This window comes from Terrapene carolina, unplaced genomic scaffold, assembly GCF_002925995.2.
Source record: "Terrapene carolina triunguis isolate 2854851 unplaced genomic scaffold, T_m_triunguis-2.0 Scaffold714, whole genome shotgun sequence".
NCBI classification, from domain to species: Eukaryota; Metazoa; Chordata; order Testudines; family Emydidae; genus Terrapene; species Terrapene triunguis.
This window is the reverse complement of record NW_020665065.1, coordinates 17,635,715-17,661,558: the sequence shown is the minus strand read 5'-3', so window position 1 is coordinate 17,661,558 and position 25,844 is coordinate 17,635,715. Positions and strand designations below refer to the sequence as shown.

At 53.4% G+C, this 25,844-nt stretch overlaps 1 protein-coding gene across 2 annotated transcripts in view; it reads left to right on the top strand.

The window, feature by feature from the left end:
* Positions 1 to 25,603, top strand: part of PLEKHM2 (pleckstrin homology and RUN domain containing M2) — a 57,084-nt gene extending 31,481 nt beyond the window's left edge. Inside the window, exons 6-20 of one of the 2 annotated variants that reach the window (XM_026659974.2) lie at positions 1,088 to 1,274; positions 3,716 to 3,775; positions 8,521 to 8,755; positions 13,275 to 14,035; positions 14,815 to 14,888; positions 15,385 to 15,475; positions 15,920 to 15,984; positions 16,536 to 16,624; positions 17,601 to 17,733; positions 18,251 to 18,441; positions 19,245 to 19,310; positions 21,472 to 21,631; positions 22,602 to 22,781; positions 22,873 to 22,989; positions 23,832 to 25,603. In XM_026659974.2, the coding sequence (XP_026515759.1) occupies positions 1,088 to 1,274; positions 3,716 to 3,775; positions 8,521 to 8,755; positions 13,275 to 14,035; positions 14,815 to 14,888; positions 15,385 to 15,475; positions 15,920 to 15,984; positions 16,536 to 16,624; positions 17,601 to 17,733; positions 18,251 to 18,441; positions 19,245 to 19,310; positions 21,472 to 21,631; positions 22,602 to 22,781; positions 22,873 to 22,989; positions 23,832 to 23,969 (2,547 nt within the window). In that variant the 3' untranslated portion in view covers positions 23,970 to 25,603. The remainder of the gene's footprint in view (positions 1 to 1,087; positions 1,275 to 3,715; positions 3,776 to 8,520; positions 8,756 to 13,274; positions 14,036 to 14,814; positions 14,889 to 15,384; positions 15,476 to 15,919; positions 15,985 to 16,535; positions 16,625 to 17,600; positions 17,734 to 18,250; positions 18,442 to 19,244; positions 19,311 to 21,471; positions 21,632 to 22,601; positions 22,782 to 22,872; positions 22,990 to 23,831) is intronic. The other variant, XM_029913540.1, reaches the window with a different exon arrangement.
* The last annotated feature ends 241 nt before the right edge of the window (positions 25,604 to 25,844 follow it).

Genomic DNA, 25,844 nt, shown 5'->3' with positions numbered 1-25,844 from the left:
GCTGCCTGTCCACCCTAAAGCAAAAGTGCCAAGAACTCTAGCCCTGAGGAGATGAAATGGTCATGATGGCAGACTATCTGTTGACCTTACTGCGTGTGTGTTTAGAATACCGTGGCTACGAAGGTTTCTGTTCTGAACTTTGGACATGAAGCTACACTGAAGTCCATTTGAGGTGTGATATTTGGTTCGCTTTCTCCACTGAGTCTATTTCCATCAGCTACTCTGTGGCTGGCACAGGTTTGCTGCCTGCTGCAGGTTCAATTTCCTGGTGGTGTCCCCTTCCTCCTCCAGTGTCCGGTCAGCACAAGTGGCGTGCTGCTGGATCAGCAAGTCAGTTTTGTTTCCTCAGCATGTGTGTGCTACAAGACAAGAGATTGCGTTAGCCAGTGTCAATAACTAGAGTTCCATGTATACATGTGTGGAACTAGAAATGCGATTCAATCTAACTCTGGCTCGTATTTCCTAGGGCTCCCTTTGTAGCTCTGCAATTATAAAACCAAAATATTTGATAACAGCCTGAGGGATAATGAAGTCATACGTCCAGCAAGGCTTCCTTCTCAGTCAGGGGAGAACTTTTCCAAACAACGGCACCAGTTCAGTCCCCAGTAGAGACTTAGTCACATCACGAGCTACCGTACAACCCTTGTCCTCATCAGGGGGGCTGCAAAGGCAAGGCTGAGGAGCGCTGACAGAGCTGTGGGAAGGGCTGGGCTAGCAGAGGGGTCAGGATTGAGGCGCGTTGGCAGAGCTGGGTGGGGGAGCCCAGGAGAGGAACAAGAACGGGTCCTGCAGGGTCAGGATTGATGTGCAATGGTACATCTGTGTGGTGGAAGCTTGCTCGGTGCCGTACACAGTTTGCCTGCTAGTGGCTAGTGCTTTCAGAGTGAAGGAAAAACAAGGCACTGAAATGTTGTCTCTGCTCATCCCTTCGTTTATTAACCGTGCGTAACCAGATTGTTTGGACATCTAATGTCATGTTTGTGTTCCACACGGCCGCCCGTGTTGTATAATGTCATCACTGGCTGAGTTGTCAGAGGAAAGGCTGCGTCTGATGCAGGGACTCTTCTCTCTGTGGCTCTGCTCTCAGGACGCCCCTTACTTGGACCTGGCGCCATACATGCCCGATTACTACAAGCCTCAGTATCTGCTGGACTTCGAGGATCGCCTGCCCAGCTCCATCCATGGCTCAGACAGCCTGTCGCTCAACTCCTTCAACTCAGTCACCTCGACCAATCTGGAGTGGGACGACAGTGCCATTGCACCTTCAAGTGAGGGTAAGTGGCCACCCAGGACGGGGGGCGGGGGGTGGATGTGCAGCCTCTGTTTGCACGAGAACCTGAATGCTACAGAAGAACAAGAGAAAAGCTCCCAGGTTCTAGGACAATACCCAACCCAGCAGAGGTCTGGTTGGCATCTCCTCTCACTGGGACTATGATTAAAGCTTTGTAGCTGGGCAACACCGGTGCGTTCCCATATATCCAATAATGTGCTGTTCCATTTGTTAAGAATCACTAACCCACTGGGCCAGATGAGAGACAAGCTGTAGGAACTGGGTGATGAGCCGATTGTAGTGGCCAGGAGTGGGCCCCTAGTTAGCACTCTGAGCCACCTCAGTCTTGCATGCGGAGGTGTGGCCAGTGGAGACTACAGGTCCCAGCATGCTTTGCTCCATCTTGATCCAAACTGCCAGACTCTCCTGCCTAGACTGAAGATAAAAGTTTTCCAACCCACATTTGTCTTTGATGTTTTCTTTGCATCAGGGCACCTTCCAGTTCTTCAGTCTTAAAATTCCACCGGTGCTACAGGGAGGGACGCTCCTTTTTTCAGGAGCTCACTGTTATTCAGTGGAATTCGCCAGCGGGAAAGGTGGGGCGGTAAAGCTCCGATTCGGTTTAAAGCCCAGAGGATGGACACCCGTCTCCTTGGTTTAATTGCTCCTATAGATCCACCTGCCCTTGGGCACTGATTGCAGGGAGGCTGGGCTTGCTTCTCCCCCTTGCAGATTCAGCAGCTACCTCTTTCAGGCCTGAAGAGCAAAAGCCAGAGTCTGCTTGAGCATAGGCCTCCTGCTTCAATGTGGCGTTTAGGTCATCGATCTACAGAGGTTCATGTATAACAGTTACACCTGCGAGGTGGGTTAAAATGGACCTGCGAGGGCTGTTCCCAGCTAAGCAAGGGAAATAAAACTCAGCCAACCGGCAGGGGACCTTGCCTCAGGCCCTGTGCTGTGGGGCTCTGGATACAGAGTCCATGATTGGGCCAACTTGACAGGACTGGGATGGCCTTTTCAGTGGGATCTGCCAGTCCCTATTGTCGGTTTGCAAAATAGAAACAAGGGTATTTACAGGTTTTAAGGGAGGAGGGTGGCCCAGTTGGGATAAATGTCTTCCAGCTACACACAGTAGTAAAGTTCACAGCAATTTTAACTAAGTCAGCAGCCTTCCTGACCTCCACAGTACAGCCAGCCTGTTGTTACTGTCGGAAGGCAGTCAGGAGCAATGCTGAAAGCCCCAGCCGCACAGATTGGAGGCAGGGCAGGCCAGAGGGCAGACTTAGCAGTAATCAGTCCATTTTGTATTGATCTCCAAGCCCTTGGTCTCTGCCATTATACTGGAGATGTGGCCCAGACTACTGGCTCCCAGCGTGTCAGGTCTCCATTGTAGATGTAACCCACCCCCTGCTCTGTCGCCATCCGCAGAACATGTCTGGATCCCGGGAATAATCGCTGATGGAATGTCCATTCGTCTGATATTGCCATTGTGTGGCCACAGTGGTTAATACGGTGCACAAATAATCGTAAGGGTTAAAGGCAGGAGATGCAGCTGTGAGGTTGAAACTCCCAAGAAGCTGGAAGTGTGATTTAGAAATGGGAACCGGGAGTCCCAGCTGCTGGGTGCTGGTTTTGGCTCTGGCACAGATTCACTGCGTGACCAGACTGGCTGTCCCATCCCCCCCCCCCACAGTCATGTAGGGGACTCAGTAAAATAAAGTTTCCAAAGTGCTTTTGAACCGTTGGCTGGAACGTGCAATCAGCACACAATGTTATTTACACGGGCTTGCTGCAGGGTGTCAGGTGTTGGGTTCTGCATTATATATGAGCAGCCCCCATTCCTCTAAGCAGGCTGTTGACTCTGAAGCATAACAATGACAACTGGACATTAACTCACTAACTGTTTCACTGCTGATCATTGTAATAGGAACATCCAGCTACTCTGGGATTGTAGGTGGAGCTTATTCAGAGGACCAGTTTTTCACCTTAGTCTAGCCCCTGGCTTTGTAAACGTTACTGAATTAAACATCACAATACCTCTGGGAGGCAAGTGTATGTGGGGAAACTGAGGCACAGACAGGGTAAGTAATCACCAAGCTGATCCCTCAAGTCATTGGTGGAGCTGGGGTTGGAATTCCTGGCCCCCAACCCAGTGCACATGCCTTTAGGTATGCTACACCAATCATCCGTTTTCCAATGTTAACTTTACAACCCCTAGCATATTGGGGCCCCGATCTCTATGGGGGGGCCTTAGAAGCTACTTTAATACAGACAATGGTAATTAGTAAGGCTGACTTCCTTTTACATACATGTTTCCTAACCAGTTTCTCATTCTTTTCAGATGATTATTTTGTTTACCCCTCACTGTTCACATGCTCCCCATGTCCCCCATCTCTCCTGACTACTTGTGTTTCTAATCCTCCGTTTTATCCCTCATTTTTGTAGATTATGATTTTGGAGATGTCTTTCCTGCAGTGCCGTCCATACCCAGCTCAGCCTGGGAAGGTGGGACATAGTCATCTGTTACCATGTTTATCTCTTCTGCATCCTTTCCATACCAAGCTTGCTGCATGCAATTGATTTTTTTAAATAAGAACAAATATTCTAATCTTGATGGAATTCTGTAGCAGCAGAAACAAGCTCTGTGTTGAATGGATCTTCTGACCACAGAGTTGGAGCTCTGTGTCACCTACTCTGTATGCTCGTGTGTGAGGTTTCCCTCCAGTTACTGATTCTGACATTACTATACGTCACAGAACGTTGTGACTGTTTCTCCTGATTCTGATTAATGTGTCACTTGCACCTGGCATATGTGTCTGACCGATGGTTTTAAGATACTCTGCTCGGGTCATTTGTAGCTGAAGTTTCTATCAAGTGAAATTGGATTTGTTTAATAAAATGACTATCTAATATATTATGGGAGCTGGATTAATAAGGGAATCTTTTTACCAGACTAATAAAGAAACCTGTTAAATTACTCCCGCCATGAAACTGACACACAGAGATCAGGGAACATCCCAAATGTATCAGGTATTTATAAACTAAAGTACCAAAGCGTTCCTTCTCAATATACAGCTCTATATTTCCTTCATGTGGTAAAGAGCAGATGTGTTGATGAGCAGATGTGTGCCTGGATATTGCAAGAGATCTACATTCATAAATTACCCAACAGGATATTGAAAATGGCTTCTGATGGAATTCTACTTTTAATAGAATTTTTGTTCATTTTTAAGTGTTTTTTTTTCTCCCCTTCGCAGGCCTTGACTTAGGCTTCCCTCTTGGGTTAAAATATCTATCAAAGCCATAATGACCTTATTTCGTTTGGTCATTGCTCCCCTTTTTAACCCTGGCTGTCAGCAATCTCTATTTCTTAGAGTAAAGGGTACATCTCCATTTTATAGGAATCTATTCTACTTTTTCTGCCTGGAATACATCTCCACTCGCATAAAGACACGACTAGACAGCTCTGTGTATTGTTCATATATAATTGGATTAGGAAATCTGTCTTCTTTACCCACGGAGGAAATATACGTATATATTTTCTGTCATTTCTACCTAAAAGCTTGATAGATTCCTTCAGCTGAAATTGTTTTGTATTATCATCATCAAACCAGTACCTCATACAGCATTTTGGTAAAGATCTGCTTGAATTCCATTAGGATGGCTTTTGGTCTCTAACGTTCTCTCCTCTCTATAAACTTTCTCTCTCTCTCCAAGCACAAGAGACACTCTTTGGTTTTCAGAGCACATTCTGAGTAGCCGAAAACAAAAAACCACTAAACCTTTTCCTGTTGCAGTCACATACCGTTAACGCAGGGTTTGGCCTAGCTCTGGAGTTCTCTGCAGCCAGGGTACTAACAGCGTCTGCTATTCTGACCATTCCTGGAAAGAGTGGAATTAAATAATCTGTATGTGTTTCCTCACAGCCACTGTTCCCTCCAGCACTTCCTACCGTGGGGTCCTGGAACTGTGATCCCCCCAAAAGCCAATGTTCCCCCACCTCTACCCACAGCAGCTCCTGCTGGAGAGGCTGGGAGCTTTCTTTAGCCATAATGTTTTGATTGGGCCCTTTGGTTACCATGGATGGAAGAAATTAGGTTTGATGCAGCTGTGGATTGCTGGACAGGGGATATTGGACAGCACTCCTGGTGGCTGGCTTTGGTGTTGGTGTTTAATGGGGGTGTAGTAGGTGGGTACGGTGCTGTACGTATTATCAATTATTATTGTCGTGTCATCCCCCCTTTCCTCCCCGCCCCCAGCCAGGCAGCATCCAGGGTGTCATCTTATGACAAGCCTGATTGGCTGTTGAGAGGTTGTGATTAATTCTAGTGTTTCATACCAATATAACAATGGTGTTTGTTCCCTAAACTTGTAAATACATTTTGAAAACGCAGAGAATATTAATTTCATTTTTAAAATAAGAAACAATGGGCTGCTTAATAGTCTGTGTTGTTGTGTGGGCTGTGGTTTAATCCTCCTTACTGTGCAAGCTCTGTGCTGCTTCTATGAGCAATTTCCATTCATGCCACTATAACACAGCCCCAGCTGTGCAGTCTGATCCTTGGGGGCATGGAGCCACCCATGGGGGTCAGATTGCAAGGTTGGGCCCTAAACAGAGGTGAAAGTAAGCCAGTACAGTATGGTACGGCGTACCGGCAAGAGCCAGTACGCCGTGCCAGACTGGACCAGCTTCCGCGGCGGTGATTTAAAGGGCCCAGGGTGCCAGCTGCTGCGGGGAGCCCCGGGCCCTTTAGATCCCCGCTGGAGCTCCGGCAGCCAGGCTCCCGCGGTGATTTAAAGGGCCCGGAGCTACGCAGTGGCCGGAGCCCTGGACCCTTTAATTCACCCCTGAGCCCCGGGGCTCCCAGCCGCCTCTGCAGCTGGTAGCTCCGGGGTGATTTAAAGGCCCTGGGGCTCCCAGCCACAGCCGGAGCCCCAGGGCCTTTAAATTTTGAAAGGCCCCGCCTCTTCCGGTTGAGGCCACACCCCCGCTCAGGACTCCGGCCGTACCGGTAAGTCCTTTAAGTTACTTTCACCCCTGGCCCTAAATCATAAGGATCCGATTTTGCAGTACTGATCAGACCTCCCTGCAATAACCTTGCTTGCATCAAAAAGACCCTTCTCTCCTACCTTAGCTTACTAAATGGATTTCTAGTCATATACACAAAAATCAAACAGTTAAGAATTTGTACCCCTCCCTTCACCCTTCCCCATTTAAATGGACCCTGTCAGAGTAAACCCTGTATTTTAGACAAAACCAAATAACCTTATTGGTAATAAAGGTAACAAATTAGGTGGCTGAAATGGAAATGGAACTTAAAAAGTCATTTAATTTTTCTTTTACTCAATTTGGATGGTGAAAATAGACCAGTCAGTTTCACTTTTGCATCTAGTCAGTTTCACTTTCACTGTGGTTTCAGATCTGTCACTGATATGACAGGGCAATGTTTAAATTTAAACAAAAACACTGTTTCGAAATTCATATTCACAAACCATCTCTTAACATTGGATTTTATAAAACCTGTTTGTTTTCCTAATGCAAAACCTACCTGTCAAGTGTACATTACTGGACAGAGTCTCTTAATTCTGTTAAGCGTAGCAGGCTATTGTTTCTGTTTCTTGATTGGCTGAGCCCAACGCTTTAGCTTGTGGCTTCCACTGCAAACACTCGTGATCATGAATCTGAAATTAATTTCCTGCTAACATTTTCTTGATATCCCTGCTTGCAGGAACATTGATAGATTCTTATGTGGCCTGAGAATATCTGTCTAAAGGGCATGGTAATGTTCCTTTACCTGGCTTGATTTTGTGGACTGATAACCCTGAGCGAGAATTGCATGAGTCCACAAATCAGTATCTTCTGTCCGTTACCACTAACATCGGCCCAGCCGGTTGTACTAAGGCTTTTTTGTTCTCGATGTCGTTTCTTCTCTCTTGCTGCTGGGTGAGTGATGTAGTTCTCTGCCCACACCTCAGGCTCCTCTGTTTATTGTCTACCAGGAGAAAAGTAGCATCTGCTGTAACGGTCCATCCGCTGCAATCTCAGAACTTCTCTTTCCAAAGCAGAGAGCTCCTGGCAAAGGGAGTCTGAGCATTAATGTAACCTGAGCTCCATAGGGAAAAGGCAGCTAAACCCACCGCTACCCCTTAGTGGAGAACTGGCCGCCTCTGCTCGGATAGTTTCTCTGAACTATTTCTCTGATTTCTCATCAGAAACTTGGTGAAGTTAATGAAGCTCTTCTTTCTAGGGGTCTTATATCACCAGACCTATAAGAACAGAAGGATCATTTCTTTACTGGTTGGCCCTGTGTTGCAGTTACTGTGCTCCCAGCCAGTTAAGGTTGGTCACATCAGTCTTGGCCCCAGTCAGTGTCGCTCCATAAGCAGGGGTGGTCGTGTTGAGCAATGCAAGATACTCAATCCACAACAGCTCCTTTGGCCCCTGCCATCCCTGCATGGCAGCTCAGAGAACAGCTGTGGCTTGGGCCTGAAGAAATCAGTGTAATTAATTGATGCTATTCAGGTCTCCCTCTCACACACACCCAACTTGTGAGGGAAGCTTTGCACTTCTCCAGCACTGCCTGTGTATGTTTGCATGACCCTCCCCCCACTGCACACGAGTTCTGAGCCCATTGAGGCTAGAGGCAAATGGCACCTTGGTCAGGCAAAAACGGCCTCTGATTCCAGTGGCTGCAGGTTGCGTCCCCCAGTGTCCAGTGGGCGTTTCTGAGCCTCCTGCAGGCAGCTGCCATTTACTGAGGAGCACAATGGAACTGAGGTCTGATTTTCTCTATTGCCTGCCTGTGATGTACCAGTGCGGACAGGCCCTCCTGTACCAGGAGCTCCCATCAGACTGTGATCCTGTTCGAAGGCTGCCTAGACAGCCACTGTCTGAACATTAAACTTCTGTTTTCAGGCATTACTTTGCCTTTGCTGGGAAAGGTCGATTGATGCTGGTTCCGTCTGTGGCACTGGGCTCTCTCCTGCCTGCCCCACAGATGCCCTCTCACTACTGCGTGCCCGCTGCCTGCAGGAGACTCCCAAAGGCTGATCCTAATGAGCAATTTGATTAGCAAGTCTACTGGATAGTTTATACCCAAGTGGTGCTCTGGCCAGGACCTTTCGGAGTCCGCATTGAGCGCCATGCGTGCAGCCTCGCTCTACCCAGGTCCAGAAGCTCAGTGGGGAATTCCTGCTCCCGTAATAGCAGCTGACTGGGATCCTGGTTTTTCCCCTCTCCTCTTTCCCAGATGGAGACCTAACAGACACTCTCAGCTGCCCGCACTCCGTGGCCTCTGATCTGAATGGCGGCAAGGCTTCCGTGAAGAGTCCGACACAACGCTACAACCCCTTCAACGAGGAGAAGGCTGACGTGCTGTCCTCCACCGAAACCACCCCTGCGCACACCGCCTCCCTGGAGCGGATGGACACCACGACGGAAGGCACAGACCAGCTGGAGAGCGGCACGGAGCTGGAAGTCATCAGGTCGGTGCCATGCCTCCCAAACACAAGGAGAGGGGTCTGCAAGCTAGTTGTGGGAGGGAGCTGGCATTTGCCATGTGCTCTCACTTGGACTACAGGGGGGTTATTGCTGGAAGTGGGAGCCCGGCAGGCAGAGATTCTGGGTTCTTGTTTCATACCTCCGGGGCCAGACTTTCCAACGTGCTCAGCACCCATCAACGCCCATTGGTCTCAGTGGGGGACGAGGCAGCGTTTCTCCATTGTTCTCAATGGGAAGTGCCAGATGCAGAGGTCTCTTGAAAATCTGGCCTTCGAATTTTAAGAAACTGATGCTATAGCATGGGGAGCAGAATGAAATATCGTGAAACGAGAGCCACAGTTGTGGTCCCCTGGCACTGACTTTCTGATCCCCAAGCATGCGGAGCTGGCACTAAGAAAACAATCCTTTTCATACTGATTTCCTAAGTATTAGCCCCTTTTTATTCCCGCTGGCCATCTCAGGTATATCTCCCGTATTACCCTCAGCACAGCACCCTGCATTTAGCTTGGTGCATAGCAGCTGATTCCTGGTGCAGGATCTGAACCTTCCAGGTCTCCCCACTCCTCCTCCTGCTAACGGCATCAGCTGAGTCATTCCTTCACTCAAGGCTGCCAGCCCTCTTCCCCGATGGCCTCGAGATGCCTGACCAGCCTAGAAACAAACCCCATGAAGGACATCAGTCGGTGGAGGCTGGTTCTATGCCGCCCCCTTGGTAGGCTGATGAAGAGGCCGTGTGCAGGGCGGCCTTGGCACAGCCTGACCTGTAGCTAGGAAAGTCCATCTGGTGAGAGCTGTCTATTTCTAGGCACTAGCTCATTTGCTGTAGATGCAGCAGATGTCGTTCCTCAGGCCCCGGGGCAGCTGGCTGGCTCTAGAAGCACCCGTGCCTGACAATGTATCATCAGCAGAGAAGCCACATGTTGTTTTAAACGTTTATCCTTTAAATCTGCAGCCTGTATTGCTTTCTTGGCCTGTGACTGTCTGATGGGGGAGTCACTGTTTGATAGTGCCTCTCTCCAGAGCAACCCCCAAGTGACGCTCCTGGCACGCAGCAAGTGCCACAGGTTCTCCAGTGATCGCAGGACCTCTGTTGCGTTTCTCATCAGAAAGTCAATACTTCCAAGAGCCCAGCGAGGGCTTGATTGATTGAGACCAGACTGAAGGGGAGGGTGCCCCTACTGAACCACTAACCCCCCCTTGCAGTAAGACCCTGGGGTCTCCCCAGAAGTCTCTTGCCCCTGCTCAGCCTGCGGTGTCCCAACCTGGTGCATGTCCAGCTCCCTGACAGCTGGGGGAAAGGGCGGTGGTCTCACAGCTGCGGCTTCTGACCTGCCAGGCTTTCTCCAATGCTGGGAGACAAGTGAGCAGGATGCGGATTGCATCCTGCTTTCTCTGGGGAACCGCCCTACCCTCAGCACCCAGCCAGTGGGAACAGGATAATAGGAGTTCTGGCCCTTACTAGCCGCAACCCTGACTTTGAGCCTGTTCATGGCTGTGGCATGAGCACCCAGAACGTCGCCTTCCACATTTGTATGGGAACCACAGTGCCCAGAGTGTCTATAACTAGAAAAAGGATCAGTGTGGTGGGTTTACTGCTCCCTCTACTGGCAGCTAGAGGCACTCGACATTTATGTTGAATTTCCTCCATAAACTGGCACCTTAGAGCAGAGGGGGGCAAATGACGGCCCACGGGCCACATCCGGCCCGCAGGACCCTTCCCTCTGGCCCTCGAGCTCCTGCCAGAGAGCAGGGTCAGGACAGGCTTGTGGCGGAGCCAGCCCAACTCCCCGGGCAGCGCGGTGAGTGGGGCAGAGCCTAGCTCCTGGCCCCTCCCATTCTGCTCCCCTGCCTCTCTCGCAGTCACAGTTTCCCTAGCGCCTGGGCAGTGTGGCTGCAGCTCCGGCCGGGCGGCACAGCTATAGCGCCGCCAGACCTGGTGCTCCAGGGTGGCGCGGTCAGGGGACGGGGAGCAGGGGGAGTTCCGGGGAGGGGCGAGAAACAGGAGGGATTGCAGGGGTGCAGTCAAGGGGCCTGGGCCCTGCCGCTGGGGACAAGGGCAGAGCAAGCCAGGGCCCCCCTCCACCCCCAGCATATTTGGCCCCTGTCCCCAGCAGCCAAGCCCAGACAGGGAGTGAGCCCTGCCCGACTGCCAGGGAGAGCAGTCAAACGAGCAGGGGAAACGCACAGGGAAGGGACTGAGCCCCTCTTTCGCCCCACCCTACAGGTAATGTGGGGCGGGGAGAACAGGGAGGGTTGGATAGGGGCGGGGATCCAGGGGGTGGGGAGCAGGGGGGATTGGATAGGGGACGGGCGTCCCAGGAGGATGGTCGGGGGCAGAGAGCAGGGGTGTTTGGACAGGATGCAGGACAGGGTAGTCAGGGGTGGGGAGCAGGGGGGCGTTGGATGGGGGTGGTGGTTCCGGAGGGCTGGGGCCAAGCCACGCCTCACTGTTTGGGGAGGCATAGCCTCCCCCAGCCTTCCCAACCCGGCTCTCCATACAATTTCTGTACCCGATGTGGCCCTAGGGCCAAAAAGTTTGCCCACCCCTGCCTTAGAGACTAACAAATTTTATTTGGGCATAAGCTTTCGTGGGCTAAAACCCACTTCACCAGATGCATGGAGTGGAACATACAGAAGGCAGGTATAAATACACAGCACGTGAAAAGATGGGAGTTGCCTTACCGAGTGCGGGGTCAGTGCTAATGAGACCAATTCAATGAGGGTGGATGTGGCCCATTCTCAACAGTTGACAAGAAGCCACATCCACCCTGATTGAATTGGCCGCATTAGCACTACAAAAAGTAATTTTCCCTCTGATATTCACCCTTTCTTGTCAACTGTTGGGAATCATAGAATATCAGGGTTGGAAGAGACCTCAGGGGGTCATCTAGTCCAACCCCCTGCTCAAAGCAGGACCAACTCCAACTAAATCATCCCAGCCAGGGCTTTGTCAAGCCGGGCCTTAAAAACCTCTAAGGATGGAGATTCCACCACCTCCCTAGGTAACCCATTCCAGTGCTTCACCACCCTCCTAGTGAAATAGGTTTTCCTAATATCCAACCTAGACCTCCCCCACTGTACCTTGAGATCATTGCTTCTTGTTCTGTCATCTGCTACCACTGAGAACAGCCGATCTCCATCCTCTTTGGAACCCCCCTTCAGGTCATTGAAGGCTGCTATCAAATCCCCCCTCACTCTTCTCTTCTGCAGACTAAATAACCCCAGTTCCCTCAGCCTCTCCGCATACGTCATGTGCCCCAGCCCCCAATCATTTTCGTTGCCCTCCACTGGACTCTCTCCAATTTGTCCAGATCCCTTCTGTAGTGTGGGGACCAAAACTGGACACAGTACTCCAGATGTGGCCTCACCAGTGTCGAATAGAGGGGAATAATCACTTCCCTCGATCTGCTGGCAATGCTCCTACTAATGCAGCCCAATATGCCATTGGCCTTCAATTAGGGTGGATGGGCCACATCCACCCTAATTGAATTGGCTTTGTTAGCACTGACCTCACTTGGTAAGGCAACTCCCATCTTTTCACGTGCTGTATATTTATACCCGCTACTGTATTTTCCGCTCCATGCATCTGATGAAGTGGGTTTTAGCCCGCGAAAGCTTATGCACTAATAAATTTGTTAGTCTCTAAGGTGCCACAAGGACTCCTCGTTGTTTTTGCTGATACAGACTAACATGGCTGCCCCTCTGAAACCTGACTCCATAAACTGGAAACCAGATCTAATTGCCATGGTTTTGTCCAGTGGATTTGAGACCATTCAAAGTCCTTGTCAGTTTTGCTCAGTGTCAACTTATGGCACCTCCCGCTGCCAGTGGAGGGCATGAAAGAAGCTGCTTTGAACTGGAGATGGCTCAGAGTGACGGGGAATTAAACCCTCTCCCTTATCAGAACACTGGTCCCGAAGAATGTCTCATTTTCTGCCTTTCTTGAGAGGCCTGGCGTGGAGACAGAGAATATTTTGAACGCAAGTAGAGAGGCTACAAGAAGTCAGATGGGCTTGCCAGAGGCAGGGAAGTCCAGTGCTTAGAACAGGACGAACGAGAGTCGGGAGACTTGGATTCTTTCTGCCACTGACTCTCACCTAGTGTCCTTGGGCAAGTCACGTAACCTTTCTGCCTCCATTTCCCCATCTATAGCAGGGACTAATACTTCCAAGCTGACAAGAGTGTTGTGCAGCTTCAGTTAATGGCAGCAGAGGGCAGTGTGGTTCTTGGCTGAAAGGTGCTGTGCATGTGCATCTGAATCTGATTAAGTGCTGGGTCTTTTGAGTGCCGTCCTGTTCAGCTCTGAAAATACCCCCCTGGGCTTTTCTCCTCTAGCCCATTGAGTGCATCCGAATCCTTTGATTAGTAGAAAAACTACCCTGCGCGTATGAGGAATAACCCGGTGCTCAAGAGGGAGACCCAGGGAGTCCAGGGTTCCCGCCCATGGGCACAGAGGGTACGGTTAGGCTCTGGTAACATCAGTGCAGGTTTCTCCCCTTGCAGATTAGCTAAAAAGAAGAAAACCGGCAAGAAAAAGAAGGTGAAATTGGAGGAAATGGTGACCCCCCCTGCCCCCAGTGCCACGGAGGCTGACGGGGATGGTGGCCCGAACCGACTGAGCGAAGGAGCTGAGCTGAAGACAGACAGCAGCCCGCCCTCCCCAGAGGGCCAGGAGAGGCCCGGAGAGAGCAGCAAGCACTCGACCCTGAGCCAGCTGGGCCTGCGCATCCCAGAGATGAAGGACACCTCCATGGAGAGCGTGGGGCAGCCACTGAGCAAAGTGATCGACAGACTGAACGGGCAACTGGACCCCAGTGGCTGGAACGGCCCCGTCGAGCCCCCCGATCAGTCCTTTCGGACTGGCATGCCAGGGGAGACCCCGGATGGGCCGCCCTCTGGCAGCTATAGCGAGGGGATTTCGACCCCCATGGACTTCTACCGCTTTACCGTCGAGAGTCCAAACTCTCCTGGGCCAAGTGGTGGCGACCATGACCCTGCAGGGGCTGGCCAACCGCCACATGTTCCTGGTAGCCCTGAGACTGCTGGACAAGAGGAAGAAGGAGGAGAGGGCGAAACAGCTGGGGCGGTAGAGGACCCTCAGGAGGAGGCGGATAAAACCCAAGCCAGCGAAATGGAAACTGGCCACACGGAGGCGCTCAGCAGGCAGAAAGGAGACCAGCCCAGCCCCTCTCTGAGCAGCGCTGATGACTCCGGGGTGGAGGAGGGGCAGGGCAGCCCGTCGGAAATGGCCCATCCATCGGAGTTCCGGGAAGGGGGGAGGGGGGGGGGGGGGATCTTTGCAGCAGCCCAGCTCCGACTCTGAGGATCTTTGGGTGGGACCCGGAAAGCAGCAACGTGGGGAAATGGCTCTCAGGATAAAGTTTCCCCTCCATGGGCGAGAAGAGAAGCTGGGTCTGAGACCGTTTGCTCCCCTCCTTGGTCTGAAAGAGCTGGGGATCGGGGGTGATTTTCGGGCAGGGTGGACTAGGGGGTTTCTGTAAGAGTTGGCTCGTTTTAGCTGGAGTTTGCCATTGGCTTTGTCTGGGTGCTGGGATTGGGGTGTTTAAATGATTGACTAGGGTGCCTAGGGCAGGGATGGAGGCCTCGATATGAACTGAACAGAGCAACCCATAAAGCAGGGGGGGCACCCCTCACCCGTGTAGCCCCAGGTTTCCCCTCTGAGAAGGCAGGCCCTTCCTGGGAATGCAGGCTAGGCTGGGGGCGGGGCGCAGGAGGTAGGACTGGGGGGAGGGGAGGGGCAAGAATAGCTGCCTTACCCTGTATATTCAACTGCTCCAGTGGGTGGCCATCTGGCCACATCCCCTGCCGGCCCTTGGCACAGTGGCCACAGAAGCAGCTCGCAGGTGAGTGGCAGGTTCAGAGCTGAGGCCACCCCAGGGCTCCAGAGCTTGCAGTGCGACCTCGTCATCCCACTGCCTGCTGGGACCTGATAGCGTCCACCACTGCATCTCTGGGCTGCACTCAGGGCCCCTGAGACATGTCTCCCTGCACATCAAACCCTCCTTCCCACTTCTCTCCTCACTCAGGGTGGATAACAACCATCTATTGCTGCTGATGATCCATGTCTTCCGGGAGAATGAGGAACAGCTGTTCAGGGTAAGTCTGGCCACGTGAAGGCAAACTCCTGGCAGGAGCTGTGGTGCCGAATGTGGGTTATTGACTGAAGGCTGAGAAGGAGGCATTGGCATCTGGGAACTGGTGAGTTCCTCTCCGTATGTATTCCTTGTCTGTCCGGCAGGTCCCATCTACACTAGGAAAGCTGCTGTGGTGCTGGGTTCAGTAATCTCATCAGTGCATGGCCCAGTTATACCACATCTGCCTTGTGGAGTAGGTGAGACCTGACCGTGCCCCGGAGCCATGCCATAGACTGGGGCATTTCGAAGGCCGTGGCGCAGTCCGGGGACACGGTTATTACTCGGGTGGGTCTCATCTGGGCTAGAGAACCAAAGTGCACGTTAGCCATGTTGGAGGCACCGCGTGCTGCCCAGATCCCGAAGCTCGTAGCTGTGCACCGTGGAGGTGGAATTGTGGCCCTGGTTAACCGCGAGCTGGGAGCTCTGTTCTTTATGAGGCGTCTCTCCTCTTCTCACAGATGATCCGAATGAGCACCGGGCACATGGAGGGGAATCTTCAGCTCCTCTATGTCCTGCTGACGGACTGTTACGTTTACCTGATCCGGAAAGGTATCCCATCCCCGTGGCCTCTCTACATTACCATCCCAGGAGGCACCATGGAAGCCAGCAGGGGGTTTACCTGTAGATGTATTGTGAGGGTGGCGTGTGGAGTACATACCCCTATGGAAAGGGCCACCTGCCCCATAGGTTCATACACAACCAGCTGGCTCCAGGACATTCGTAATCTTACGACTCAGCTGTTGGGGGAACCAGAGAGGTGCTGGCCTGCTTAGGTGACAGGCACTGTACCTCACCAGCTAGGCTGCCAGGGACACTCCTTCTGGCCCCTGGAAGTTCAGATCCCCTCCTCCTGCTCCTCAGAATCCCTGGGCTGCTAGTTCTGCAGACTGAGCTACTGCTGCTAGGCGGTGGGCGAGATCTGGGCGAATCTCTACTGCGTTTTGGGAGTGTCCTCCCCACCTGCTCATACACCTGCCCTTTGTCCTGTGCTAGGAGCAGCGGAAAAGCCGTACTTGGTGGAGGAGACCGTTTCGTACAATGAGCTAGACTACATCTCGGTGAGTCCAGGCTGAGCTCACAGCAGCTCGTCCAGGCCTGTCGCTCGCAGGGCGCAGCCATGCGCCGAGGAAAGCAGAGGAGATGTGCAGGAAAACGCCTCTTGCTTTGCTTGGCTTTTCCAGTCCCGGGGTCCGTCCCTCCTTCTCTCGCTGTTGGGACGGGAGAGCATCACAGAGGTACCAAGAGGGGCTTTGTGCCACTCGGAAGCAGCAATTCCCGATGGAGTTAGGAGCTGTTGGAGGACGCTGAAGAGCGAATCTTCCATGGCCGGGAGGTTTGCAGCCTCAAAGCTGGCGACTTAACTGGGGATGCAGAGGGAAGCGCCTTTGTCTCCTCAGCCCTCTGGTGCCACCTGTACCTGCCAACATCATCCATCCCAGCTGTTGCTCTGTCACTTGGGGGCTCTGACACAGCCCCCGCTGCTGGCTCCCCCTATGGCTTTTAGCCAGTAGTACATCGGCCTTATTCCAGGGCACATTGGGGGGGGCCTTTCCAAAGCCTTGTCCCCATCCTGCTCCTCAGCCTCCCTGATTGTGTGTTACCACGGCAGGTTGGCCTGGATCAGCAGACAGTGACGTTGGTCTGCACCAACCGTCGGAAGCAGTTCCTGCTGGACACCGCCGATGTGGCCCTTACAGAGTAAGCGAGACTGGAGTGCGCAGACGGGTTGATCTTTCCATGTGCCTGGGCCTGTTTGTCGGCCACTTCCCTTACATCTGTGAAATGACTTGTGAAGCAAATGCAAGTGATTCTAGTTAAGGGTAGCGTTTGGGGAGGGGCTGGATCTCATGATCGCTCTCTCTCGTTGTTGTTTAAAAGTCCCAGGGCTGTTGCTCAGATTTGAGGGTTGGTTTAACTACCACAATTTAGCCCCACAAACGGTTTGACTTTGCTTGCATTAAAAGTTGCAAAATGCTCCCAACAGCTCCCTCTGCTGGTTGACATGTGGTGCTGTCTGCAGGGCCTGCTGCTTTAAATCCCTCTCTAATTATCTTTGCACTGCTTGCCCTGGTTGGTTCCCAAGACCCACTGGGGTGACCGTGTTTTGCTGTGAATGGCTTTGCCCGTTCTTATTGCAGAAGAAAGGTTTGACATCAGCCTTCCCCCCATGATCAGGCTGTGACTGACTGGCCCCAAACAGAACAGGGATGAGGACAAATTGTCAGGTTTTGAGTTCACTGGCAAATCTGCAGCTCTGCTCTCACCATGTTGGGCCAGGGAGAAGGTGACTTGTGCCCTCTTGGACTCTTTAGGCCCCATATGAGCTCTTAGGCAGCACTCTGGACAGCTCTCTCCTAAGCCCCCTGACGTGTTCTCTGTTTTCCTTCCCAGTGTGTTACTTCAACAGGGCTTTGTAAGTAACACACCTGGAACACACTGGATCAGCAGCTTCAAAGCGTCCATTTCCTTGGACTCTTACTTTAGCGCCATTGGGCCCCCACCCTGCAGTTGGATCCGTGTAGGGTGAACCCCCCTGCGATAGGGGTAGGGGGCGTGGGTCTGCCCCTGCGGACCTGATTGCAGGATCCCAGCTCTCCTTGTGACCTGTGCTCCAGCGGGGGGGGGAAGTCCGAGAGGTGACCTCAGCAAAGATCTCCATTCTCCCCTCCCCCAGGTTCTTCCTGGTCTCCTTGAAGTCAGCCATGGTCAAAGGCTGCCGAGAGCCGCCGTACCCCAGTATCCTCACCGACGCCACGATGGAGAAGCTGGCGCTGGCCAAGTTTGTGGCCCAAGAGTCAAAGTGCGAGGTGAGGTGGGAATTAGGGGTATCTTGAAATCTTTTCTTCACTGACGTCTCTTCTTCCCAACGCACCTTCTGCGGAGAGGGGCTTCTCTCCTGCGCTCTGCTCTGCAGTGCCCTCTTCCCACAGGCGTTAACCGAACTGTGCAGATCAGTCTTCGCCGCCTGTCCCTGTTGTAGTCTGTTCGCTGCTCCACACCACCCCAGAGGTGGCTGCAGTTTCAGCAGTGGGGTCCTGCAGGGGGCTGGTCTGAGTTCAGTTGTTAGGAACCGTGTGGAGACGCTCCAGTGGAAGGTGCTCTGCGCTGTATTAAGCCGTGTGCCATGTAGTCCCTGACAGGAGCGATTCTCTGACTTGCTGCCCGATCCTTTTCTGTCCAGGCCCTTAAGGCTCTCGGCCAGTCCTGGAGATGTGATTCCTGCGGTACGGGCTCCCCTGCCGCTGTCCCTGGGATTAGCCCCGTTGCTGTTAGGCCTGGGAGATTGGTAACACTTTGCTCGGTCTGCCTGTCTGTCTCTCCCAGGCTTCCGATGTGCTCGTGCGCTTCTATGGCCTCGTTCACTGGGAGGACCCCATGGATGAGGCATTGGGACCGGCCCCTTCCCTTTACGCGTCTCCTGAGAACTCGGTCACTAAAGAAGGCATCCTGCATTACAAGGCTGGGACCTCGTACCTGGGCAAGGAGCACTGGAAGACCTGCTTTGTGGTGCTCAGGTGGGAGCTGGGGCTGCGTTTACAGGGGTGCGCTGACAGGTCTGGGGTGTGAAGCGCTGAGGGAAGGCAGTGCAGTGGGGAAGTCTCATTGCCTGGTACGAACGGCCTTGTCTAGGGGGGCCTGGACACCCCGGGCGAGTTCAGGAAGGAAAGACACCAGAACGCCCATCCCGACCGTCAGCCCTTATTGACCTTAGCAGATTGGCACCATAATATAAGGCTAACTTTTATCCAGGAGAGGAGTGGGCCTTCTCCACACCCCTCACACCTTCAGATCTCCCCCGCAGCTGCTAGATCGGGTGTTGTTTGGAGCCCCCTATTGTTTCTGCTCCAGTAAAGCCAAGTGACCCCTCAGGGCAGAGCCAGAGCTGGGACTTGAGTCCAGTCCTGGTCGTTCACAGCAGCAGCCCTGGGAGCTTAGCCCTGGGCCAGCCTGCACTTGACGGAAATGTTAATGTCGTACCATGATAGCTAGAGAGAGAGAGAACCCCACAGATCACGGATCCGATTGTCCTGAAGCCCAGGATGAAGTCCCCTGATCGAGACTGTATCCAATATCCAGGTGCAGAGCTGACCTGTGCTTCCTTAGCTCAGGGACACGCTCCGGCTACAGCCAGCCTGTCATAGCATCTGTGCGGCCCAGTCCCGTCACAGCCTGTGCTGTGCTAGCAGCAGGAATCCAGTGTCTAGCAGGGAGGGAAGTTTCTATGACAGCTGCTGGGCTAAAGCGTGGAGAGGTTTGTGGTGCTGGTCAGGCGGCGCTAGCTGAGTTATCTACTTTGTCTTGTGTTTCCAATCAGCAGCAATGGGATCTTATACCAGTATCCAGACCGCACTGACATTATCCCTCTGCTCTCCGTGAACATGGGGTAAGTGGGCATTAAGCATGTTAGCTGTGGTGCAGTACTGTAGCAATGTTCCTCTCCCTACTGAAGTTGTACCTGCCATAGGCAGCTGATCGTGTCACTTGGTCTCATTAGAACTGACCTGTGGAGTGAGCTAGGGTGTCTTTGTCTACTGGAAGGGATGTGTACACTAAGTACATCTGTTACATCTCTGCACCTCCCAGTCTCTCTCACCAGGAGAAGGCAGCAGCCCACATTTAACCTGAAGCGGAGAGCGGTGGATGGTCTTGGATGATTGGTAATGAGAGCCGGAGCCTTGCACCTGTACTTCACCAGCAGCAGGGATAGAAAGTCAGTGATACCTGAGGGGCATTTGGCCCTGTGTGAAATGAGTTGGGGGGCAGATCTCAGGCCAGTCCCTAATGTGCAGGGGTCTGTGTTCCACATCAGAGACTACCATTACAGACAGCCTCCGGCCGAAGGGTGAATGAGCCATGGAGGCTGGACTCCCCCTCCTCCCCCCAGGTCCCTGCAGGTTGGGGCTGAGATAAGCTGGGGAGGATGAGGCCACTTGCACTGTGCTGGAGATAAAGGACTCCATCCACTTCCCAGGACTGTTGATCCAGCGCTAAGATCATTTGAAGGATATGTCTGCTGGGGATAACTAAACTGGAATTCCCCAGCCGTTGGCAGGCTGTTAGCAGTGATCCCAGGGTGCAGAGATCCCTCGCTCTCTGCTGAGACTTGGCTGAAATACAACATGGCAGAAACTTTTCTCTTTTCTGTGTTAAGTCAAAATTGGTAGGGATCTGGGAGTCAGGACTCCTGGGTTCCATTCCTGGCTCTGCCACCGACTCTTGTGTAACCTTGAACAAGTCGCTTAGTCAGGGCCTCGGTTTCCGCATTTATCGAAAGTGGGTTATTGTTTGAAGCTTTAGGCCTAAGCATGTGCACAGGTGCCTGTGAAATCCGGGGGAGCCCCAACCCGTATCTGAGAGCAGAGTATTCCCATTAGCAATGCTGTGTGCTTTAAGGGCTGGTCATGGCAGGACTACCGTCCTCCGACAGCAGAGCATGGGACTGGAGGCTTGTTTATGTCCTGCCTGTTTTACACGCCCAAGACCCTGGGGTCTGACCCAAATGAAATACATCAGGCTGCCCGCAGTGCACAGCAAACCCAGAAGCCAGGTTTCTAGACCATAGTGATTAGAACCAACACGTCGACTTGCACCTGGGAGAGCCAGTGCTGCCCACAGGGCCTGGGGGTGCTGGACTCAGCGGGACTTGTTTCACCGAGCACTGAGCTGACCAGAGGGTGTTACGCTAGCCCAACGGGAGGTGGCAAAGGTCTGGGGTGACGGTGAGACCAGCGACACCACGGGATGCCGCAGACTCTGAGCTACCTAGAGACGGCCCAAAGCAGGCCTAGTCGTCGCTGCTAGTTGGGCGGCCGAGCTGTCGGAGGGTTATAATTACCCTGGGATTGGGAGCTTCTTGGGCAGGGGTTCTCAGACTTTTGTCCTGGTGACCCCTTTCACACTCAAGCCTCTGAGTGTGACCCCCCTTATCCATTAAAAACACTTTTAAATATATTTAATACCATTATAAATGCTGGAGGCAAAGCGGGGTTTGTGGTGGAGGGTGACAGCTCACGACCCCCCCCACATAATAACCTCACGACCCCCTGAGGGGTCCCGACCCCCAGTTTGAGAGCCCCTGTTCTTGGGCAACAAGTGCTGCAATGGTACATCCACCTCGCCACCCCCAACTAACATTCCCTCCATCCACTCCAGTCCGAGCTTCCTCCAGCTTGTCATTGGCCTGGCCCCAGTTGTGGCCAGACACTGAGGAAGCTAGGAATCGACAAGGCCAAGATCAGGAGCCGTACGTCAGAGCTAAGAATCAGCATAGCCCCTAACACCCCCTGGTCACTTCCAGTGGCTTCTCGTGTGCGTTGGAGTGCGGGAAGGGGCAGAACGAAACCCAGAATCACTGCACACGAGGGGTCCTCTGGCTGATGGAAGGTGAGGAGCCTCAGCCTGTGAGAGGAGCATCTTTAACACCTGGTGATGTTGGGGCACGTCCTGCCCTCCCTGGAGCAGTGTGCCCAGATGCACGGTGGATCTGGGCCCTTTGCTCTCCTACCGTGTGGTCATCTCTGATCTCTGCTTTCTGATCCTTTCAGGGGGGAGCAGTGTGGCGGGTGCCGGCGATCGAACACCACAGATCGCCCCCACTCCTTCCAGGTGATCCTGACCGACCGCCCTTCCCTGGAGCTCAGTGCCGAGAACGAAGAGGAGATGGCAGACTGGATGCAATACTTGTGCCAGGCCGTCTCCAAAGGGGTGAGCAGCTCCCCATGCGCTCGCTGATCTGTGTGCGGCACGAGGCCACTTTGCATCGTGCCAGGCCATGATCCGTTTTCCTGACCCTGAATGGAAACCTGCCAGCCAATGAAACCTTTGTGTAGCACTCCGCAGTTAGCGTGCAAGAGGTGGGGTGGGGCCTGCGGTCCAGCATCATCGTCATCTCTAAATTACACACAGTTTTGTCCATCTGCTTCACATCCATCCCATGTGTAAAGGAGCCAGACTCTCCGGCCCCCTCCCTGGGGGTTCATTGGAACCCCCCTGATTGTAGCTGATAATTCTGAAGCAGAACCCTCTGGGGTCACTTTCCATATTGGGGCAGTGCTTGGTCCTCGGTCCCAGGTTTGTAAAGTGACTCTGCCGGGAAGTGACTCTGGGGCAGTGGTTGGTCCTCGGTCCCAGGTTTGTAAAGTGACTCTGCCGGGAAAGAGACCAGGCTCAGGAGAGGCTGGGGGGGCTCAGACACTGGGGCAAGGAAGCAGCTGGTGAATCAACCACTGCTTCCCCCTCAGCCAACAGAGCAGCACTGGCTTCGAAGCACACCTGTCTGTTCAGCCACTTGGCCAGCCCCTCCCCAGAGCATCTGAGCACTGTCCTTTGTAGGGCCTCTGTGACTGGACCAAAGGGGCAGCTCTCAAGGGATCCTTAAGATAAATAGTGAGGCAGGGCTTTGTGCACAGCCCAAGATTTGAAGCTGCGGAGGCGACCTGGAGTAGGATCTTGGAGAACGGGCCAATGGCAGGGCAAGATCCTCCGCTGGCGTAGATCAGTGTGGCTCCATTGAAGTCAGTCTGGGCCTGGGAGCGGCTTCTATCTCAGGCGCACACAGCAGTGTCCGGAGAGAGACCTCTGCACATACGTTAGGGCTGGATGAGAAGCGGAGAATTGTGGCCTGCAGCCAGAAGGGTGACTGGTTCTCATGGTTTACCCTCTCCTCCCCCCCCAGGTTATCCCCCAGGGCGTGGTCCCTACGCCCTGCATCCCCTGCTGCCTTGTCATAACCGACGAGAAGGCCTTCACCTGCCACGAGGACTGCCAGACGAGCTTCTTCCGCTCGCTCGCCACCGTGGAGCTGCCGGACGTGGCCACTGTCTCTACGGAAGCCGGCAAGGAGTACTGTATAATAGTGAGTGTGGGCGCGTGCGTGGGCCTGACTGGCGTACGGGAGGGGAGCTGGCTCCAGTAAGTAACTGCTGTGCCTCTCTGTTGGCGTTTAGGAGTTTGCCCAGGACCGTCACCAGTTCCTGCCCCCCTGGGTCCTGTACTTTAGTTGCACTACGGAACTGGAGAGGTTCCTCGTGGTGCTGAGCGCCGTGTGGAGAAATATCTACCAGGTAAACAGGCCCAAGGCGGCACCAGCTCATTGTTCGCAGCGTGAGCTGCCCGTTCCTGCATCCCTAGCTGGGTTAGGAGGCCCGATCCAGGGAAGGAGTGCGGCTCTCTGGCCCTGCAGAGGTCGGCCTGCATTGGCCTACAGCTGGGTCGGGTTCAGACTCTTGGCCTCCGTGCTTAGGGCGGGAGAGCAGCAAAGCTCCACTTAGCGTGCTGGGTCGACACAGCCCCCATTCCTGCCTTCTGCGGGTCGGGTTTGGTGGCCGTGGGGAGAGCTGTGTGCCTGCTGAGGGGGCAGCAACCGAGTGGTGTGCCCAGGGGAGCAATGGGCGGGATCCTCACTGGAGGCTGCAGCTCACAGCCTGCATTGGAGACAAGTCAGCTGTGATGTGTGTCCTGGGTCCAGTGGGAATTGGACACTAATTTACCCCATCTAGTGTCCGCTCAAGACAGGCTCTGTCCAGGGATAACAGTGGGGGCTGTGGGGCAGGACTGAGGGGTATCAGCAGAGCTGGGGAGTGGGGAGTGCCACAGGTCAAGAGTGAGGGGCATTGGAGTGAAGACTGGAATAGCAGGGGGGGCTGCAGGGCAGGCGGGAGAGGCGTCAGGAGAGCGTGAGGGGAGGCTAACCGTGACATAACCCATCCCCCACTCTGCCAGTGCTGTTAGCCCTGCTCTTTCGCAGACACTAGTTCGTCTGTAGAGCCAAAGCGGTTCGTGGTGGTGGCAGGTTCCTCAAACGGCCACGTGCCGCCCACATCCTGGGCAGTAACCCCCGGGGCCCCTCGCCGTGTTATAATCTCTGCCACTCAGCGGCAGTGACCTGTGGCTCTGCGTGTTCCAGGTCGATCTCCGGCACAAGGCTATCCAAGAAGCCTCAGTCAAGAAGAAATGCGAGGATGCCTTGGGCCTGATCCACAGCGCCTGGCAGCGCAGCGACAGCCTGTGCCGTGGCCGGGCCTCCCGGGACCCCTGGTGTTAACAGAGGGAAAGACACAACCCCACGTTACAAGAGGCAAAACTAACCTACCCACCCTGACACTAACTCTGCGGGGCAGTCCTGTCCCTTTCCCGGTGCAGGCCGGCGGACTCTCTTTAGCAAACAAGCTTACGTTCTCCTTGGCAGTGTTTGAACTCGCTGCAAGCCCGGGGTTCCCAGTGCTGTCCCTCTAGCTGGGAACGTACGTGTGGATATCCTGGATCGGCCGAGCGCTGCCTCTCAGCGGTTGCAATGGCAGAGTTTGTGCTTGTTGAACGGAAGCCTTCGCGCTGCACCATGGTACGTCGCTTCTCTGCTGCGTGGCAGCGGGACCATACGGTACCAGGCCCACAGCGTGGGGACTGCACTGGAGATGGGGGAGCTTCATCTAGATCAGCCACCATGCGTGGACACCTGCATCAAGTTCTCTTGCAGAGGCTCTGGCCGGGTCCAGGCTCTCCTCCATCACCCAGCTGCCTCCGGGCAAGTGACTCTCTCCTTAAAGGAATAATAACCTAATATTAATGAGGGAGGGGTGGGGCAGGGCGGGGTGGGTCTGGGCAGGGTGTTCGCTCGTTGCATCATTGGGCACCAGACTGGGTCCGAGCGCTTGTACTGACTAGTTGTTCATTTTAGAACACGTTAGGTTGTAAATGTGGTGAGACTGGAACACTAAATAGTTGCGGCGCATGTTTTATCCTTGCTAATACAATCGCAAACTAATGCACTGCTTCACCTCCCATTCCCCCCCCCCTCCCCACCAGTGCCTCTCCTTGACCATTTGTGAGCTGCATGTGCTGGGTCTTCTCTGCCCAGGAGATCTCTCTGGTGTTAATCGATCTCTGCCCAGGGCACATAACCTGTCCCATCACAGCCCTACAAAGCCGCCGCGAGAAACAAAGATGTAGCTCGGGTGGAAGAAGTTGCACTTGGGCTGGCTCAGTTTTTGGGCTGCGGTCGTGGGTTCCTGGGTCTGCTCTGATGTCTAAAAGGGGAGAGAACGGGAGAAGCTGGAGCACAGGGTTGTGTTTGATTCAAAATTAACCCTCTTCTGGAAGCACAAGCAGCGTGTTCAGCATCAGAGATGTTGGCCGTTGGTATGTAGGCCCCTCTCTCTTCCCCCCACTTGCCCAGTGGCTGCTGCTGGAGTTGTTAGGAGTTTGACAAAGGCGAGCGGGAGTGTGTGGGAAATATGGAAGCAAATCCAGGCAATCTAATGTGGGAGGAGCAGAGAGATGTAGACACATGGGGATTGAGAATTTCAGAGTATTCTGGAGGATTTAGACAAACGCCTTCCATTAATTTAACTGGAACATGTGTCTAAATCTCCTGGATTGCTTTGCAAATCTCAACTTTGAGAGCGGTAGTACAAATATTGGAGGGGGGGGGGAGGGATCTATTAACCCTTTGTGTGCAAAAGCAAATCCCTATGATCTGGGGCCATGTAAGGTAACAGCAATTATCCACTATGGAGAGTGGTTTGGGGGTTTTATTTGTTTTGGGATTTTTTTAATAAGTTGGGAGACCTAATGTAATATATATTCATGGGGCCTTTTTTCCAGGAGGTGAACTATGTGACTGAATGTACGTGTATATACATCTGCTTCCTCTGCCCCAGAATAAATACTCATTGGTAACTCGGTGTCTGCCCTGCTGACGTCTGGCTAGCTGGAATTCTCTTGTTGGTTTTTCTCGGTGGCTCGCTCTAAACCATCATTGGTAATCTATGGGCCAGGATCACAGACAGTCTGGGGTCTGAGGCTGGCCCCATTGCTGGGAGGAATGAAGGGCTTTGAGAACCGAGCAGTGGGGTGTTGAAGATGGACAGTTTGCCGTGAAGGGCTCTGCCCGCAGATTGAAACCGGAGGAGACCCTGAG